General features: G+C 41.8%; 2 protein-coding genes across 2 annotated transcripts; one reads left to right on the top strand and one right to left on the bottom strand.

Moving 5' to 3' along the window:
- Positions 1–1,541: 1,541 nt before the first annotated feature.
- Positions 1,542–2,213, bottom strand: LOC115990923 (uncharacterized protein At4g02000-like). The gene has a single exon (XM_031114691.1). The coding sequence runs from the start codon at positions 2,211–2,213 to the stop codon at positions 1,542–1,544; it is 672 nt and encodes a 223-aa protein (XP_030970551.1).
- Positions 2,214–8,679: 6,466 nt separating this feature from the next.
- Positions 8,680–9,174, top strand: LOC115992495. Its single transcript, XM_031116699.1, has one exon. It carries the CDS (start codon positions 8,818–8,820, stop codon positions 9,049–9,051), a length of 234 nt encoding a protein of 77 aa, XP_030972559.1. The 5' UTR covers positions 8,680–8,817; the 3' UTR covers positions 9,052–9,174.
- Positions 9,175–21,055: the final 11,881 nt, after the last annotated feature.

Raw genomic sequence — 21,055 nt, forward strand, 5'->3', positions numbered from 1 at the left:
GTCCATCCTTTCTTGGATATGTCCGTGGTCTTGTCTAGTCACACTCCACGTGTACCATTGCCCAATATAACCCAGATCACATAAGCCACAAGCATCCAACGTCTCTTTGAAGCTTCTAATTTGCCAGGCTGGTCTCTCTGTCCCACCAAACTTTTCATAGCTTTTTAACACCTCATTGAAATCACCCACACGTCCAAGGCATATTGCATTTCTGGCTTAACTCTTTTAATTGAGCCCATGATTCATACCTTTTGCTTGTCCCTGGCTGGTCATAGAACCCCGTAAACCTCCATGTTCCCACATCTGATTTTGTATCCACAATAGCATCAATATACCATCTAGAGTAGCCTTTGACTGAGACATTTAAGTCCTGCTTCCATAGTAGTGCTAACCCTTCGCTTTTACCATCACTTGGAACAATCAATCCTTGTGTGAATCCCACCTCATACTTTTTTCCTTTCATTGCATCTTCTAGAAGTTTTGTCTCCATCAAGAAGACTAAATCGGGCTCTTCAATTTTTACTGCCCTTTTAAGTACCTGAACTGTCCAAAGGTTCTCAAGCTCTTGATAGTTCCAACTTAAAAGACTCATTGATTCCGATAGGGTTGTAAAACAACCACCACCGATCCCAGTTGTTGTGCCATAACCTCCCCCAAAAACTTTGCCTCCTCATTAAATTTCTTCTCTTCTCGTACTCCTGATTAGGATCCAATTCAGCTAAAAGAATTTCTGCTCTTCGTTTAGTTCCTTCTTCCTTAATACTGTCTATTATGGTCTCTGATATCTTTAGGGCCCTTATTTCGTTTTTGCACATACCTTTTTTTGCCCCTATTTCTATCTTGGCCCCTTTAGTTGGAAACTCCACCCCCATATTCTCTATCTGCACCTTTCTTGGCCCTTGCCCCTTTTTTAGGCCCAACAAATCTTTAGTTCTAATAATTTGTTTTACCTTTGAGAGATTGGGCCTTGTGTTTCTAGTTACATTATTTCCTAGGCCCAAACCCAATTGGCCATCTTTTAGCTTGAAGAGGTCAAGTTTTTCCTCCCTCTTTTCTTCCAATGCCTCTTGCCTCCTCTCCGACCCATTTCCTTCTCCTGTCACTTGGTTAACAGCTTTTTGTTGACGTTTGAAATCTGAAACCACTGCTAAATTTTGAAAATTTTCCCCAATGCCCCGTTGGTTCCAATTCCCCAAAAATTGCCTGATCTATCTCTTTCAACTTTTCCTCAAAACCCACTGATTTGACAGGCTCTTGGGAAGGGTCCATGCTTGTACAACCCATTCTTTGAATTTCATCTGTCTCCACCGCCAGCTTGTCCTTATCGCCTTCCACCATGGTCCGCTTCTCCGGCGGACTTGCAACCACTCGGCTAATCTCCATCATCTCTTATGACTTACCCCATTTGTCTTTACTTTCTGGTCTACTTGGAGGCCTCTTTGTATCACCTTGGTCCTACTTAATCGCTGGGACCACCTGCACTCTCTAGGGCTTTTTTGTGCTTGCTCTCAACCATACACCATACTGCTGATCCTCTTTTCTCAGGCTTCCTTTACTATTGATCCAAAAACATAATCCTTGTCATCATGATTCAGTTTGCCACACCAATAACAAAAAATGGGCAACCTTTCATACATGAAATTAACCCAAAGGGATTCTTGGCTCCCAAAACTCACCAATCTTCCATGACACAGCGGCTGAGAAAGATCTAATTTGACCCTGAATCTAATACATCTTCCCAGAGCCTTCCCTTCTCCCATATCCACATCCTCAACCTCTCCCAATGTTTTTCCTATAGATACACCAACATCCTTTGTCATTCTCCTAGGAGGGAGGTCGTGGATCTGCACCCAAAAACTTGCCTTGTTGAAATTCACTGTCTTCACCTGTTCATCAGTTTCTAGCTTGTGTAGAGCTACTAGGTACTTGTCAAATGTCCATGGACTGAGCATCAACACTCTATCCATGTCTATTTCATCGTTGAAAATGAATAGAGCTTTATTTTCCCCCAAATCCCTAATTTCAAAACCCCGCTCTGCTTTCCAAAACGACCTAAGCATTCTTGCCACCGCTTCTAAATTGATTTTCCTCTTTGTGAAGAACTTAGCTGCAACAACAAATCCTTCAGCTACTTCTGACTCGGGCAAACTAAACTTCAGACCCTCTTTCTCTGTTAGTGCTAAGTTTTCCCAACACCTTGATAGATCTTTCATGAACTCACCAGATTAAGTGCTATGGGTATAGATGAACAAAAGACAAGATAGTAAGACACCGATTTTCTAGAAAGGAAACTACTTCCACTAGATCGGGAAAGGATGACTTGCTTAAAGGCAAGAGGTAGATTCCACCGTCCAAGTTTTTCTAGAGAGAACTGAAGGGCGAGGAAACTAACACTTTCATTTATATTGAGCTGGGAAGTGCGATTAACGACTTCAACCCTTCAAATAATTTAGGGGAGGGGGGATATGGACCTATTTTCAAGGTAAAGTACGTTATCGCATGTAATGTTGGATAATTACTTGACATTACATTTCATGAAAAGACCATGTTAGTGAAATCATTACCTAAATGGTACTAAAAAACCTGAATTATACTTCTAAGAAAGTAATTACTTTTAAAAACAAATATTAATGATTCCAAAGGCTTAAAAAAGAGGCCACGGTTTTATCTTGAATTTCATTAGGATTGTCTGTAATTAGCTATCTTACTTATTTTAGCTATAGTCAGTAATAAAGTTTTGCAATGGTATTTTATCAGAGTTAATTAAAATAATAAAGTAGTGCAACGTTAAAGGAACATGCTAACATTCCCATTGTTGAACTCAAAAACCCTGAATTTCACTTTTCATGTCACTGATTTTTGTAACTTCACAGGGCACACTATCTGATGGGAGGATTGTCACTGTGAAGCAATTATCGGTAGCATCTCAACAAGGGAAGAGTCAATTTGGTACTAAAATCTATATCATATCTGCTGTGCAACATCGCAATCTTGTGAATTATATGGATGCTGCATTGAGGGACATAGGCGCCTTCTAGTTTATGAATATCTTGAAAAAGGAAGCCTTGATCAGGCACTATTTGGTATGAACATACTTTATACTCATACCACACCTTCCATGCTTCCCATAAAATTAGACTTCATTCAATTATTAGAAATTTAATTATAATATTATCATTTTGTTGTTGAAGACAAAGAAAAAGCAACTTGAAGCATATTTCATTCAATATTGCAAGAGCCCCCCCCCCCCCCCCCCTTCCCCTTTTTCTGTCATTGATTTCTTCACGTCAGAGCAACATAATTGCATATGAGATTTTATAAGCAGTAATTCTATAAGGAGAATTTTTTTTTTTTTTTTTATTGTCATTGTCAATAAATTCGTATGTGTCTTTGTTAGTGTGATATATTTTGTTCACAACTAGCTCTGAGCCCGAAAAAGGGAGGGTTGTGATAGGTAGATAGCATGTAATGAATGGATTCATTACAGAGACAAATTAGGGGGCCTTTACTAGTGACATACTGCATCAGGCCTGAATGCAGCGAAATGTGGACAAGGTTTAGATTTGGCATTTCATGTAAGTATCATGCTACATCGACACTCATATGAACCTAGAAATGGGCAAGAGTGGGTTTGTGCTAAGAGTGTGTTGAATTAGTTGAGTAGGTGTGTGCTGAGAGCTTGAAACCCACATTGGGCATATTCTAGGTTTGTTATGGGCTTTATAAACAACTACAAGGAGTCTCTATTGTGCCTAGACTAGTTCTTTGGAAATATAGCGCTGATGTGGCTAGAGCTTTTCTTTGGGCCATTATAAATGGTATTAGAGCCAACCCTGTGTGAGCTTGGAGATATTTACCCCCACAAAGTGGGCCTTGATGAGGGCATTAGGGTTTAAATGGGGGATGAGGTGATCCCTAAATTGATATGAATTACAAAGGTGTGTGTTGGGTCCCACATAGGGTGTATACTAGGTTGATTTGGGTTTTATAAGCAACAATTATGAGCTTCAATTGTAATTAGACTAGCCCTTTTAGGGTATAACAAAGATGTTTCTAGCCCTAATTAAGACATGAAACAAAAATATCAAAGAATTAATTTGGCTTTATGCCAGGTCGGTTTACTATGGAAGCTATTTTCTTACTTAGATGTCTAATGGAAAAATATCAAGTAGTCTCTAAAAATCTTCATTTGGTTTTTGTTGACCTAGAGAAATCACATTATAGGTTACCTAAAGAGATTATGTGGTGAGTGTTAGGAATGTTGGCTGTGGATGAACAAAATGAAGTCCCTTGATTTATGCTTTTGCATATGATATAGTTTTAGCATATTAGAAATTTAGAGAGATGTTTTAGAATATAAAGCCTTTAGGCTAAGTAGTTTAATGTAAATACATAGAATGTTAGTTTGGTAACAATAAAGGTTAGGAGTTGTAAGACTAGAGGATCAAGAGATACCAAAGAATTAGTGCTTTAGATCAAACAATTTATAAAGGTGGAGAGCTTGAAGATGATGTTGATCATAGTATAAGAGCAAGGTGATTGAAGTGGAGAAGCGTATCAGGAGCATTGTGTGATTGTTCAAAACTCATTAGGTTAAAGCAAAAAGTTTCTAAAACTATTATAAGTGGGGATCACAATTTAATCTCTCCCCCACAAGTAGCTGCCCTTAATAGTGCGGGTTTTATCCACCCTACATGGCAATGGGCCGCGGGCGGGGGTTAATGTCCCCCCACCCCCACCCGCTCTCTTTATATTTAACCCAAAGATTTAGTCAAAATTTTCCAAAATTTAATAGTCTCTGACAATATCCATATGGAAACTTTGGATTATTGCACTCAAATAACTCCTAAATTATATGGCATTTGATTGATAACTCTTAAATCTAATTGTATAGGAACCACTACTATTGCAAGAAAAAGTAAGTTATGTCTTGATTGGCATACTCGCTTCAATGTTTGCTAGGGAACTGTAAGAGGACTTGCTTATCTCCATGAAGAATCAAGGCCAAGGTTGGTACATTGAGATGTGAAGGCTAGCAATATTTTGATTGATGGAGAACTTTGCCCCAAAATGTCAAATTTTGGATTGGCAAAGTTTTATGATGACACTAAAACCCACATAAGCACCCAAGTTGCAGGGACCATGTAAACTCCTTATCCACTTTCTCAAAGCCATTCTGTCTTTAATCGCCTGTTTTGTATCTGTTAAGGATATATTTTATGTAATTGGCTAATCCTTTAACAAAATGCACTTTACTTGTAATTGGGTAGATCTAAGATGGAGTTCAAGTCAAGTGTTAAAGCCATGAAGATCTGACCAAGAAATAAATGAAAAGAGAGCTGTTCACTAAATCTTGACAGAAGTCTCGATAGAATCCTTTCTATCAAAAATTAATGTTGAAGCTCAGCAGAAACTCAACACAAGCTGTTTCTCTCGAGAATTATGAAATCAGAATTTTCAGATCTGATTGCATGCAGATTCTTGTATATTTGTGTAGAGTTTCTTTTCTCATAACCCTAAACATATATAAGGATTATTTTAATGGTCGTCGTACATGCATTGAGTGACCTAGTGCCTTATTCTCTCTGAAAGAAATTACTGCATTTTTACGCTAAAGTGTTTTGTAACCAAGAAGCTTCTTGATCTTCATTATGCATGAGGTGAAGAACTTTGCAACCAACAACTTTCTTGAAGTTGCTGGAGTTAGTCACGTACTAGGAGCCGTGCATCATTGGTTAGTCACGTACTGGGATTCGTGCATTAAACGGAAAGAGTGTCACTGCAAGATCAAATCCAATTGGGTATTGGAGTAAATATTCAACTGTAGGTTGGTAATTTGAGATAGGCCAAGGGTAGTTGGTAAGATTCTTTTTACTTGTAATCACTTGATTATTGATTAGTGAATTCTTGAGAGTGGTGACCTTAAAATCACTCAGTGGGGTTTTTGCCTTGATGGTTTTCCCTATTCGTAAACAAATTACCGTATTAAATTTAATTTCTGTTGTATTTAGTTTAGTTGGTAATTTGTTTGTTCTACCATGTCATTGCATGTAATTGAATTTAATTAATTAACTTGGGTAATTAATTAATTTGCAAGGGGTCAATACATTTTTTTTTTTTTTTTTGCCCTATCAGTATCGTATCAAGGTGCATAATGCAATGTAAAAGATAGACCTTTATATAAGTATCTATTAATCAATCAATAATCATTAGATTCATTAGAAAAATGAATAAGGTTATTACAAACTGAGAATGCTATTGGTTTTGTTTCTCGTCTCACAACTGATAATCCAGTCACCTTTGGTAATTAAGCCTGATAAGATACCCTGATGGTTTTAAATAAAACTTTTATTTTAATTCTAAATCTTGTTGAGGCTATTTGGCACTGACATATGCAATGCATTGGCACCTGACTGAGAGGGCTGGGGTTTTTGGTTTTGGTGTCGTTGCTTTGGAGATCCTCAGTGGGAGACCAAACTCAGACAATAGCTTGGGTAATGAAAAAGTTTATCTCCTTGAATGGGTATGGGAAATAAAATTTGTTCACTTTTTACATTTCTTAATTTAATGTTGTTGAAAATAAATTCTTATTTGTTCTCCCTGTCATGAATCAATATATCATTGCCAGGCATGGACTCTACATGAAAATAACCAGAGTTTAAGGCTGGTAGATTCCAGATTAACAGAATTTGATGAAAGTGAAGCTGCTCGAGTCATAGCAGTGTCTTTGTTGTGCATGCTAGCATCACCAAACATGCGGCCACACCAATGTCCTGTGTTGTGGCCATGCTTGTAGGAGATATTGAGGTAGGCCTTGTTACATCAAAGCCGGGTTATTTAACTGATTGGGATTTTAAAGATATAACGAACAACTTTTTGAGTGAAGAAGATAGAAAGCAACCTGCGAATAATACTGATCTTGGCCAACTCGGTGATCCAATGCCGTCTCCTGTAAATGTCACTGATTCCATGTTTGATGGCATTGTTGGAGATGGAAGGTGAAAATATTTGTCTTTGTTACAGTCAGTAATACTGCCTTTGCAATTCTAGAGGTGGTTCAAACTCTTTATGCTTGACTGGCTTTCATTTTCTGTGTCATATGTCATATGTGTACATACTGTGATATTTGTCTTGCATTGTATCATGCTTTTCGATCAACAATGAAACTTTTCTTCGTTGGGAAGTTATAGCTGCATAATATTGGTATTAAATTATAAGCTTGACCGCAGATTTTTTTTACTATCACAACTTTGTTTTGACGTTTCCAGTCTACTTCTCAGTATTTATTTTGAAATGGCATACGGAGCATAAATGCTGCAGAAATATGAGAAATCACAGAATTGGTGAACTATGCACATAGGCAAAACAAAATTAGCCTTGTATGAATAAAGTGGATTAGACCCTCCAACCAATATCAGATGAAGGACTACATCATGCTTACAATACTTTGTTCTCACTCGATGGGACTGTGCGATATGGCTGACAAATAGGCCAAATCTCTTTAAATTAAGTGCTCGTTTAGTAGCATTTATTCAAAGTAAAATAATAATAATAATAATAAGGATTTTGCTTATGTGTGCCCTAAGGGCACACAATAATTTTCATTTTTGAAAAAAAATTTCTTGGGAATTGAAAATATATTGATAACTTTTTCAAATTTCGAGAAAATGTTTCTAAAAATGGATGGCTTAATGTGTGCCAATTGATACCAATTTGAAACGTGCCATTTGGGTTGAAAAGACTAGTTTTTAGAAGAGCAATGTCTACTATACACATGCTCTTCCCACACACAGTAAAAAGAATAACTAAAAGTCTAAAATCATGACTTTAGTTATTTTTTTGAGTGCGTTAAACTCCGCGTGACTTGAGGTTATAGTTTTAGAGCAAATTGTGCAACAATTTTTTCCCTTTTTATATTAAAATGATCGACCTGATAATGTTGATATCAAATAGAGGATCAATCCTTGTTTTTCATTTGGTGGGAGACTTTACTAATTAAGCTAACTATAGTCACATAATAATATTTCAAAAGATTTTGAATTGACATATTCTTTATTGTAAATGTCTAGTACACATATCTTAATACACAGTGTACACACTTTTCAAAAACAAGAGAAACTATGACTTCAAGTCATGGTTTTGAATTCTGAAGCATGACTTGAGGTCATAGTTTTCCTTATTTTTGGAGATTGTATATATACTTGTTGGACCCACATATCAGTTTCACATAGTTCTTATACAATGAGTGTATAACATATTTTCTCATGTAATAGATATTAATATTATTTTATTATTAACCATTAAAAATGAAACAATGTTACCAGTTATAGTTAACAACAATTTATCACCTGAAATTTGCTGGTAAAAATATATTATTTTTCTTTACAATGTACCGCTTAAAATATTTTATGGAAATAGTTGTAAATGTAAAGTTATTAAATGCTTGATCTTAAAAAAAAAAAAAAAAAAGGGTTATTAAATGCGTTAATGAGAAGCATACTCTAAGCATATTCGAACTCCTTTCCTACGACTCTTTTCACGTGGGGGACAATAAAGCCAGTTTGTCCTAACCTTATCAATTGGCCCCACAAAAAATTGACCGTTAGAAAAACTTGAACGTTAAGCTTACCGTTGGAATAGCATTTTTTTTATTAATATCTCTGGAATGCTCTTCTGGGAAGAATCAATCCCCTCTCTATTTTACTCTCTCCGCTACTCTCTTCTTCCTCAACAAACCTCAACATTAGTGCTCTCTTCTCTCTCTCTCTCTCTCTCTCAAACTACATTGAAGAAGTTGATTAAAGAAGCAAATTAAAGATGGGTATGGTAGTGGTGATTTCACTGCCTTTCATTCTCTTCTGCATACTACTTGGTTTTGGTTGTTACTTTCTGGGAAGAGCTAAAGGAAGACAGGATGTGAAGACCAATGCTCAGATTTATGGTATACCCACTCCACCACCAGGAACTGATGCAGCTTTTTCTTACCCCTCACCCCCACAAAACCATTTCAAGCCACCAGCTCCAGCAGCTGACAACTCTGCCAATGTTTGATTTGATCATCATATATATGCAGACATTGAGTGTTTCTATGCTATTGAATTGAAAAAGTATGTGATCTTTAAATTTGAAACTTGATGTTATATTATCTATAGACTGTATGGATGTGTAATTTAAGTATTTTTTTGGTTTGGTGTATACTGGTTGTAATTGGAAATTATTAATACAACTTACAGCTACATTTTTTTAATTTTTCCTTTCGTTGCACTATTTGTAAAACCCTCCATTGCTTTGGTCTTTTACCTTTACCAAGTTGAATTTTGAGTTTAAAATCAAAGATTTCAAACCAATATTCCGAGGTAGAAGGTTTACCATGCTCTTAAATTTTTTTTTTTTTTTTTTTTTCCCTACTCTAGCCTAATAATCTAAGTGTATATGCTCTTAAATTATTAAATGAATTGATGATGGGTTTCATTTTCCACAAAATAAAGGCAATAGTAATTAGCGAGATATTCCACATGGACTAAAGGCCAGAAATAGGAATGGGTTGGGTTGATCATTTTGCTTTTAGGTTCTTTGGCAACCGGATTTTTTTTTTTTGGGGGGGGGGGAGGAGAGGACAAGAAAGAAATATTAGCATATACACATTTTGAAATTAACATATACATATTTTACTACAACTCCCACCAAAAATATTAACATAAACATATTTTGAAATTTTGACTTTTATATTCTTAATGCATGTTAAATTCCATACCAATCAATAAACTTATTCTTTTATGCATATAATATAACTACAAAAACTTGAAATTTAAATATTTGATTGATGATAGTTACAACAAAATTTGTAGCTAAATTTTGTCCTATGAAAGATTTTGAAATAGAGGTCAAAGGTTGAGGACCATTTATAAAATTAGTTGGAGAAAAATACTATTTATGTGGAGAGAGAGAGAGAGAGAGAGAGAGTAATTACCTTTTTTGAGAGAGAATGTGAGAGGAAATAGCAAATTTATAAAAAATAAGATGAGAAGAAAAAAAAATCAAAATAAATGATAATAGTCATGACTCATAAAAAATAAATTATCCAAGTTCTATGTAATAAAATAAAATATATTATTCTTATACACTATTTTTATAATGCAATAAGATAACATTTAATAATTGAATAAAAGACAACAACTTAAAAACACACAACCAAATTGCAATTCAAAGTAGAGTTCTAAATAACACAAAAATTCATCAACCTAAAGTAGAAATTCATAAATTAAAAAAAAAAATCCACCAAGAAAAGAAAAGAAAAAAAAAAAAAAAACGTGAGAAAGAGAGAGTAGTAATAACCTCTTTTTTTTTTTTTTTTTTTTTTTTTTTTTTTTGTGGAGGAAAATATGTATAGAATGACTAAGAAGTGTATAGCGAAAGTAAGATGATGGAGATAAGAAGAGCTAAAATAAATGGAAGATGAAGGGATAAAGGAAGAGTGACATTAAGGTTGAGAGTAATGGAGAGATGAAAAGGTAAAAGGGGAGGGAGAAATGTGGGAGGCAATGTAACAGTAAAGTACAACATTGATCAGAAGAAGAAGAGTAAAAAAATTGGTTGGAAATAGTTGGATGATGTGGCCGCTGTTTGCTTTTTTTATATAGAGTTTCAATCTATAGGGCCCACTTCTGATGATTGTGCTCTTTATCATCAAATTAAGACACTAATTTGTTTTTTATATAAGCAGGAATTGAACCACAGATCTCTTATTCAACTATCAGAAACTTTACCAATTAAACTAATTAAAACCTACTGGCCATTAATTTGGCTTAATAGAAGCGCAACAATAATAAATATATTGCTTCAACACCTATATATATATATATATATATGGGTCCGGTTAATGTGTGCCCTAAGGACACACATTAAGCTTTCTATTTTTAGAAACATTTTCTCGGGAATTGAAAAAGCTGTAAGTGGGCTATGATTGTTTAATATCACAGGAAATACACTGATGCACCTTCTAGTTTTCATCAAATAGCGAGAAACGGTTTGCTATCGCAACTTGGGGAGACATTATTCACTATATTGGAGGACAACATTAGCAGAGTCCAATAATTCTCCCATTGTTACAAAATTGCCATATATTTTAATTCGAAAATACCATTGCACACACACAAATTTGCCATGTATTTATGTCTAATAAATGTTTGTGTATAAAAATATGTTTGTCTAAAAAAAAACAAATGTTTGTCAAATTAATTAAATGCAAGCTGATACTTTAATTGTGTGATTTTACATGTAAAAATAAATTATGTGAGTATAACTTCAACTCTTGTTGTAATATTTGCATCAATTTCTAAAAGGGATTGTTAATATTTTTCATTAAAATGAGTCTTTAAAAAAAATAAAGGGACATATTTATTAAATATGCGTTTTGTTAAATTTTGGAATGTATTATTTGATAGTTCTCTTAGATATCGGATAGACTAAGAACTTGCAAATCCAATAGAGAAACAAGATACATTTCTCCCCAAAATCTACTGGGCCTTTGTCATTATGATAATGAAGCAGAAACTCAATGAAATTAACTAATGCAGTACTGAACTTGTTCCTGGTCTTTAAACATCCCAGGACCAGTTACAATCATTTGCACATTATGTAATCGGGTATTCCAGATTGAACAACCGTACTATCATCAAGAGGAACACTAAATATACAAATGTGTTGATTGCTCAAAACCAAAACAACAATGCAAGAGAAAGAAATTTTGGGATGAATATGGATTTTTGACTTCGAAGTCAAAATTGCTTCTTGAATCCCAAGCTTTTCCCCTTTTTCCAAACGCTTATCATGAATGTCATTGACCTAAACTTTCTGTGGGGCCCGGCCCAAAAATAATGGGCCACTCCAAATCCAGGCCCATCCGAGGAGCGTCCTTTCCAAGGAGAGGCCACACATGAAGCGTTACTCAATCCCAGCAACGCCCAGGAAGCCTGTCCGAGGAGTAACTCCTCCTCGGACATCACGAAGCCCAGACCAAGAGCCATCCCCAGCCAATTCAGTTCACCCTCCAGACATATAAAATGAATAAAATCCAAAATATCCCTCGAAAAGCTACCACCACATTAATTGCGCCCCAACCAACCTCATGGCCGCATTAATGAGGAAAAGACCCCTGAACAGTACCGCCTTGGCCTCTGCAACTCACAAAGGGAGTGGTGAGGGCGGCTGATGGGACAGGCGCTCAAGTGAATGCTTAGATGATCAACAAGTGTAAGGTTGAGATGAAAGAAGGAGAGCTATATAATGTAATGCAGTCCCCCCAAAGCAGGGGACGGAAAAAACTGTATGAAGACCTAAAGAGAAAAGGAATAGAAGGAGACTTGAGAAATCCTCCCCGTGTCTTTTATCTTCTGCAACCGCCTTATCCATGCATTCGACCGAACAGGCTCACTGAAGCCAAGTTCTTTCACCCATTCTCTACGAACATTCATTGTGGGTTGCGTCTTGGGTCAAAGCCTGATCATTAGAATTTGGGCCAAGAAAATCGTGCAACTACAATTGGCGCCGTCTGTGGGAAGAACTAGGGCATCAGCAGGCACAACGGTCAAGCATGGCAGAACTAAATCCGCACCAGGGGAATCCTCACCAGGCCGACTCCCAACGGACACAACTCGTCGAGTCCCAGAGGCAGAATAACCCCGTCAACCCAGGCCACAGGGGAGATCGTGAGGGAAGTGTGCAAACTATCCGGACAAGCCAGAGTCACACTCAGATAAGAAGCCACGCTTCCCAGAGGCGAAAGAGTCACCAGGACATGCAAAGAGAGATAGATGATCTGAAGAGAAAGTTGCGACGAACCCAGCGAAAACGATCTCCTTCAGACTCAGACGGGTCCTCTAATGCGGAGGATGTGAGTTACCGACGGAGGTCAAGGACCCCCCCAAGTGAAACTTTTTCCTACGTAAAGGAACCGCGCCACGTGCGGAAGTATGAGAGCACATCCAGCAGGGGCTCGGGAAACGATGCCATGAAGAAGGCGTTGGACCAGGTCTCGAGATCCCCCTTCACGTATAGAATTGAAGAGGCTAAGCTGCCTCGACGGTTCAACCAGCCGACGTTCACCATCTATAGCGGTCGAACAGACCCGGTAGAGCATGTGAGCCAGTTTAACCAAAAGATGGCGATCTACTCGAAAGATGAGGCCCTGATGTGTAAAATCTTCCCATCCAGCCTGGGATCAATGGCGATGAGGTGGTTTAATGGCCTAAAGGCAAATTCCGTAAGCTCATACAAGCAGCTCACTCGGGATTTCTGCACCCGCTTCATCACCAGCACCAGAGTCCCCAGGCCCCTCGGTTCGCTACTGTCCTTGTCCATGCACGAGGGAGAGACTCTGAAAGCATACTCGGACAGATACTGGGAGGTGTACAACGACCTGGATGACAACCATGATGCGGTCGCTATCAGCACGTTCAAGAGCGGGCTCCCCACCGACCATGGCTTGAGGAAATCCCTCACTGGTAAACCGGTTGCCAACATCGATCAGCTGAGGGATAGGATTAACAAGTACAAAAGAGTGGAGGAAGATCAACTGCAAGGGAGGGGTAAGGATAAAGTTATCCCCCCCAAAGCAAACGACTTCAGGTCGGAACGGCACAATCCTGGTTAGCCGAGGAGAGATTTTTCGCGACAGGCGGGCCAGAGCAACCCGCAGGCAGTGAATGCCGTATTTAGGGAGCCAGTACAACAAGTGTTGGAGAAAGTACGGAATGAGCCCTACTTCAGGTGGCCAGGAAAGATGGCCGGAGACTCTTCCAGGCGTAACCAGAACCTGTACTGCCACTATCATCAGGATCATGGGCATACTACTGAGGACTGCAGGAATCTATGGAATCACCTAGATCAGTTGGTCCGAGAAGGAAAGCTACGTCACCTACTGCACCCGTCAAGTGGCCATCCCGGCCGAACAACACAAGAGCCCCGAAAGGACGTATCCTTGGGACCCCCCACCGGGACGATACATGTCATCCTTGCTGCACCAGGAAGGACGGGGCCGCCCACTCCCAGGGTGTTAGTTGTTGATCGGTTCCCCCCTGAGGGTAGGCAAGGAGAGCCCAAAAGGTCAAGAAAGGGAAGCTCTCTGGTACTGGGTTTCTCGGACGAAGATAAGAGAGGAACTATTCAACCCCACGATGATGCCTTGGTGGTCACGCTGAGGATCGGGGGCTTCGACGTGAAGAGGGTGATGGTGGATTCGGGAAGTGCGGTAGAGATAATGTACCCCGACCTATACAAGGGGCTGAACCTGAAGCCAGAAGATTTGGCCGCTTATGACTCCCCTCTTCTCAGTTTTGAGGGAAGGATGGTCACGCCAAAAGGACAGATCCGACTGCCCGTACAGACTGGAGCGGAGATAGTGGAGGTAAATTTTATTGTGGTTGACGCTTATTCGCCTTACACTGCGATAATGGCAAGGCCGTGGATCCATGCCCTGGAGGCCGTGACCTCCACACTTCACCAAAAAGTGAAATACCCCTCCCGAGGACAAGTAGAAGAGCTCCGAGGAGATCAAGCCGTGGCTAGGAAGTGTATGGTGGCCGCCGTTTTACATCAGCCCCTAATCAAGTCCTCGGTCCCGGAGAGCTTATAGCAACTAACTCCCTCGGCGAGCCAAGGCGAGGGGCTGGTCGAGGAGATAAGGTGCGAAGGTCTGGATAGGATTGCTGTCAATGACGACCCTGAGAAGTTCTTTCAGGTCGGCTCTGAATTACCTTCCCAGGAAAAAGAGGAGTTGGTCGGATTTCTCAGAGAGAATGTCGACGTGTTCGCGTGGGACGCATACGACGCCCCGGGAGTTGATCCCAGCTTTATTTGTCACCACCTGAACGTCAACCCCTCTTCAACTCCAAAGAAACAGCCGCCTCGACGTCCTTCGAAGGAACACGCCAGTGCCGTAAGGGACGAGGTGGCGAAATTAAAAAGGGCAGGGGCTATCAAAGAGGTCTTTTACCCCGAATGGTTGGCAAACACAGTGGTGGTAAGAAAGAAGACAGGGAAGTGGAGGGTCTGTGTGGACTTCACGGACCTGAACAAGGCATGCCCGAAAGACCCATTCCCCCTACCCCGAATCGACCGATTGGTGGATGCAACCGTGGGCCACCCTCGAATGAGCTTCCTGGACGCCTTTCAAGGCTATCATCAGATACCCCTTGCGCCTGACGACCAAGAAAAAACGGCTTTCATGACGCCCATCGGGAACTTTCATTATAAGGTAATGCCGTTTGGACTGAAGAACGCAGGCTCAACATATCAAAGGATGATGACTCGGATGTTCGAGCCACAGCTGGGCAAGATCATTGAGATTTATATAGACGACATGGTTGTGAAGAGCAAAAGGGTTTCCGAGCACGTGAGTGACCTCGGAGCGATCTTCGCTATCTTAAGGAAGCACCGGTTGCGGCTGAATGCTTCCAAATGCTCATTTGGGGTCGGGTCTGGGAAATTCTTAGGGTACATGGTCACTCACAGGGAATAGAAGTAAGTCCCGACCAGATCAAAGCCATTAACAGCCTACAGGTTCCTCGGAATCCGAAAGAAGTGCAGAAGCTCACTGGCATGATTGCGGCACTAAACCGGTTCATATCACGATCGGCGGATCGATGTCGGCCTTTTTACCTCCTGATAAACAAATGGAAAGGGTTTGAATGGTCGGAGGATTGCGCTCAGGCTTTCCAGCAGCTTAAGGACTACCTGTCTCGACCACCCATCATGTCCAGCCCTGAGGCAGATGAGGTGCTGTTTGCGTATATTGCCGTAGCTCCCCATGCTGTGAGCTTGGTGCTGATACGGGATGACAATGGGGTGCAGCGGCCGGTTTACTATGTGAGCAAATCATTGCACGAAGCCGAGGTACGGTACCTTCCTTTGGAAAAGGCAATTCTGGCGATAGTGCATGCGACCCGTAAGCTCCCTCATTACTTTCAGGCGCATACGGTCATCGTTTTAACTCAGCTTCCCCTTCGAGCAGTGCTTCGCAGCGCTGACTATACAGGCAGGATCGCCATGTGGAGTGCGCTCTTGGGAGCCTTTGACATCAAATATATGCCCAGATCCTCCGTCAAGGGACAGGTCCTCGCGGACTTGGTGGCAGAGTTTGCTGAGCCCTCTTTAGAAACAATGACTGAGAAGAAAGACATGGATGAGAAGTCGGTTGGCGTGATTTCAGCAGTCGAGACCAGGCCATGGAAGGTCTACGTGGATGGAGCGGCTAACCAAAGAGGGTCAGGAGTTGGGATAGTTATAATATCCCCGGACGGTGCTGCTATTGAAAAATCTTTGAGGCTCGGGTTCTCAGCCACGAACAATGAAGCCGAATACGAAGCCTTACTTCAAGGGATGATGATGGTTCACAGATTGGGCGGCACAGTAATAGAAGCATTCTCGGACTCCAGACTAGTGGTCGGACAAGTGATGGGTGAGCTGGAAGCTCGAGATACCAGGATGCAAGAGTATCTGGGACAAGTCAAGCGGCTACAGACGAATTTTGAACCTTTCAATCTAACGCACATCTCCAGGAGTGCAAACACCCATGCAGACTCGCTGGCCACCCTCGCCACGTCCTCAGCGCACAATCTGCCGCGAATGATCCTGGTTGAAGACTTAGCCCAGGCAAGCCCTATCAGCGGAAGCCCGGCCAGAGTCCATCAGATCAGAAAGAGCCACTGCTGGATGGATCCCATAAAGAACTTCCTTCAGAATGACGTCTTGCCGGAAGAAAAGCTGGAAGCCGATAAGATACGGAGGAATGCTCCTCGGTTCTGGCTATCCGAGGACCACCAATTATATTGGCGCTCCTATTCTGGACCGTACCTACTCTGTGTACATCCAGAGGAGTCCGAGTCTCTGCTTGAGGAGTTGCATGAAGGAATTTGTGGAAGTCACACCGGAGGAAGGTCGCTGGCGCATAGGGCACTCACCCAGGGATACTGGTGGCCGAACATGCAAAGGGAGGCCCAGGAGTACGCCAAAAAGTGCGATCAGTGCCAGAGATTTGCTCCGAATATCCACCAACCCGGAGGGGTTCTTAACCCCCTCTCTAGCCCGTGGCCGTTTGCGCAGTGGGGTCTTGATATTGTCGGACCTTTTCCTAAAGCCGCGGGGAATAAGCGATACATCATAGTCGGGACCGATTACTTCACTAAATGGGTGGAGGCTGAGCCTTTGGCCAACATTAGGGACGTGGATGCCCAGAAATTCATCTGGAAGAACATTATCACCCGCTTCGGAATCCCGCGTACACTCATTTCCGACAACGGTCTTCAATTCGACAGTAAAAGCTTTAGAGAGTACTGCCGCGAGCTTGGAATCATTAACCGATACTCCACCCCTGCCTATCCCCAGGGAAATGGACAGGTGGAGGCCGTGAACAAGGTCATAGTGAACGGACTAAAGAAAAGGCTGGATGAGGCAAAGGGAAGATGGATAGAGGAGCTCCCGCACGTTCTATGGACCTATCGGACAACGCCACGGCGGTCAACCGGTGAGACCCCCTTTTCATTGACTTATGGGGCAGAGGCTGTACTCCCAATTGAGAACAACTTTCCTACGCTGAGATCTGCTTCGTTTACTCCGGACGGCAACGATGAGTTGTTGGAAAGAAATCTAGACTTAGCCGAAGAAAGAAGGGAAAAAGCAACGATTCATATGGCCTATTATCACCAAAAGCTGAGACAGGGATACGATGCCAATGTCAAGCTACGACCCCTCGGTCCCGGCGATCTCGTGATGAGGAAGGTCCTTGGCAGCGCGAAAAACCCCTCTTGGGGCAAGTTGGGGCCCAATTGGGAAGGACCGTACCGTATAATATCCGTAGCTGGAATAGGCGCCTACTATCTAGAAGATTTGGATGAAAAAGCTGTACCTCGACCGTGGAATGTAAATAACCTCAGAAGATATTATTATTAATGAAAATGGCTTCGCCCACATTTTGTTTATTGGTTATCCACTTCTTGCTGATCTGCATGACAATCCTTATAAGTCTTAAACAGAACCTAAGTCCTGCATGGCTCCTTGGACCACGGACTTAGGGGAAATTAACACTTAAAAAGACTTCGTAAGTCTTGGACAGAACCAAGGTCTTGCATGGTCCTCGGACTCAAGCCTATGGGGAAACCAAGTACAAAAAGAAAAGTCGCGTAAAGTCTTGGACAGAACCAAGGTCTTGCATGGTCCTCGGACTCAAGCCTATGGGGAAACCAAGTACAAAAAGAAAAGTCGCGTAAAGTCTTGGACAGAACCAAGGTCTTGCATGGTCCTCGGACTCAAGCCTATGGGGAAACCAAGTACAAAAAAGAAAATCGCGTAAAGTCTTGGACAGAACCAAGGTCTTGCATGGTCCTCGGACTCAAGCCTATCTTACAAAAAGAAAAATCGCAGTCTTGGAACCAAGGTCTTGCATGGTCCTCGGACTCAAGCCTATGGGGAAACCAAGTACAAAAAGAAAAGTCGCGTAAAGTCTTGGACAGAACCAAGGTCTTGCATGGTCCTCGGACTCAAGCCTATGGGGAAACCAAGTACAAAAAAGAAAAATCGCGTAAAGTCTTGGACAGAACCAAGGTCTTGCATGGTCCTCGGACTCAAGCCTATGGGGAAACCAAGTACAAAAAGAAAAGTCGCGTAAAGTCTTGGACAGAACCAAGGTCTTGCATGGTCCTCGGACTCAAGCCTATGGGGAAACCAAGTACAAAAAGAAAAGTCGCGTAAAGTCTTGGACAGAACCAAGGTCTTGCATGGTCCTCGGACTCAAGCCTATGGGGAAACCAAGTACAAAAAGAAAAGTCGCGTAAAGTCTTGGACAGAACCAAGGTCTTGCATGGTCCTCGGACTCAAGCCTATGGGGAAACCAAGAAAAGAAAATCGCGTAAAGTCTTGGACAGAACCAAGGTCTTGCATGGTCCTCGGACTCAAGCCTATGGGGAAACCAAGTACGAAAAGAAAAATCGCGTAAGTCTTGGACAGAACCAAAGGACTCTTGCAGTGGTCCTTCGGCACTCAAGCCTATGGGGAAACCAAGTACAAAAAGAAAAATCGCGTAAGTCTTGGACAGAACCAAGGTCTTGCATGGTCCTCCTCGGAAACCAAGTACAAGCCTATGGGGAAACCAAGTACAAAAAGAAAAGTCGCGTAAAGTCTTGGACAGAACCAAGGTCTTGCATGGTCCTCGGACTCAAGCCTATGGGGAAACCAAGTACAAAAAAGAAAAATCGCGTAAGTCTTGGACAGAACCAAGGTCTTGCATGGTCCTCGGACTCAAGCCTATGGGGAAACCAAGTACAAAAAAGAAAAATCGCGTAAAGTCTTGGACAGAACCAAGGTCTTGCATGGTCCTCGGACTCAAGCCTATGGGGAAACCAAGTACAAAAAGAAAAGTCGCGTAAAGTCTTGGACAGAACCAAGGTCTTGCATGGTCCTCGGACTCAAGCCTATGGGGAAACCAAGTACAAAAAGAAAAATCGCGTAAAGTCTTGGACAGAACCAAGGTCTTGCATGGTCCTCGGACTCAAGCCTATGGGGAAACCAAGTACAAAAAAGAAAAATCGCGTAAAGTCTTGGACAGAACCAAGGTCTTGCATGGTCCTCGGACTCAAGCCTATGGGGAAACCAAGTACAAAAAGAAAAATCGCGTAAGTCTTGGACAGAACCAAGGTCTTGCATGGTCCTCGGACTCAAGCCTATGGGGAAACCAAGTACAAAAAGAAAAATCGCGTAAGTCTTGGACAGAACCAAGGTCTTGCATGGTCCTCGGACCCAAGCCTATGGGGAAACCAAGTACAAAAAGAAAAATCGCGTAAGTCTTGGACAGAACCAAGGTCTTGCATGGTCCTCGGACTCAAGCCTATGGGGAAACCAAGTACAAAAAAGCAGAATCGCATAAGTTCTAAACAGAACCTAAGTCCTGCGTGGCACTTCGGACCACAGACTTAGAGAAAACTACTACTGGTGACAGATCGGGAGATTATCGCTTAAAGGAAATCATTTCCATGCGCGGCACACATCCATCGAGAGCCATATCTGCATCATTGCAAGTATTTAAAGTAAAACGCTACTGGCATATATCCATAGAGAGCCAAACTAACATTCCAGATTAATATTTCGAGTACACTGGAAAGAGAGGTCCTTACAAAAAATGGAAAAACAGGACGGCTCTCATAAAAAAAAAAAAAAGAGAAAGAAAGAGTACAAAAAAACAAAAGCCTAAAAGACTAAGCCTCAACAGGGGGATCTTCCTTCTGCTCGGGCTGAGGAGGAGGAGCCTCAACGACTAAGTCTATGGCGGGACTCTTCGTCATCTCAGGCACAAGGGCGGTATCAGGCGCCGCCAAATCCTGCTCTGAAGTCACTTGGGCACCATCAGGATTCGCTCGGATCTCCTGAGGATAGAAGATGTTCTCGGGCAGTCTTAGTGCCGAATCCGCAGGAACTCCTGCAGCATCGAGAGCATGAGCCCAGGAGATACTGCAGTAATCCCTGCACACCTCGGGGACCTCCTCTGATAGCCTGGCCTCCGTCTCCTCAGCCCCAAGCTGGCGAGCAGCATTCTTCTCGGCCTCTGTAGCCTCTCGGATCAGCTGAGCCTCCTCTTTGACCTTTCTCAGTTCATCCTCGACCTTTTGCAGGGCAATTTTGAGATCCTGCACTGCCTGCCTCTCGGTGACAAGGTTGAGCTGCGTCGAGTATAGCTCCTTGCGCTGGTCCTCCGCCTGGGTCTCGGCGCTCTTCAGACCAGATTCTGCACTCTTGCGCCGGTGCTCCGACTCCTTAAACTCGTTCGTGAGTTTAAGGTGATCGTGCCTGAGGGACCCCAAGGTCTTCTCCACCTCCGTCCGAGCCTGGATCTCGACCTCAGTCCGATTACGTTCACTTCGGCAGAATTCCTCAGCCACGAATACCTGCTGAGTAATCTACAGACAAAACCAAAATGCTTTAAAAATATCTAACGAGATCAAAAGAGTTAATGAAACAGTAGAAGGATCACTTACCATCGCAAGATCCCTTTTAAGGGATAGGAAGATCT

The sequence above is a fragment of the Quercus lobata genome, chromosome 5 (genome assembly GCF_001633185.2).
Source record: "Quercus lobata isolate SW786 chromosome 5, ValleyOak3.0 Primary Assembly, whole genome shotgun sequence".
NCBI classification, from domain to species: domain Eukaryota; kingdom Viridiplantae; phylum Streptophyta; class Magnoliopsida; order Fagales; family Fagaceae; genus Quercus; species Quercus lobata.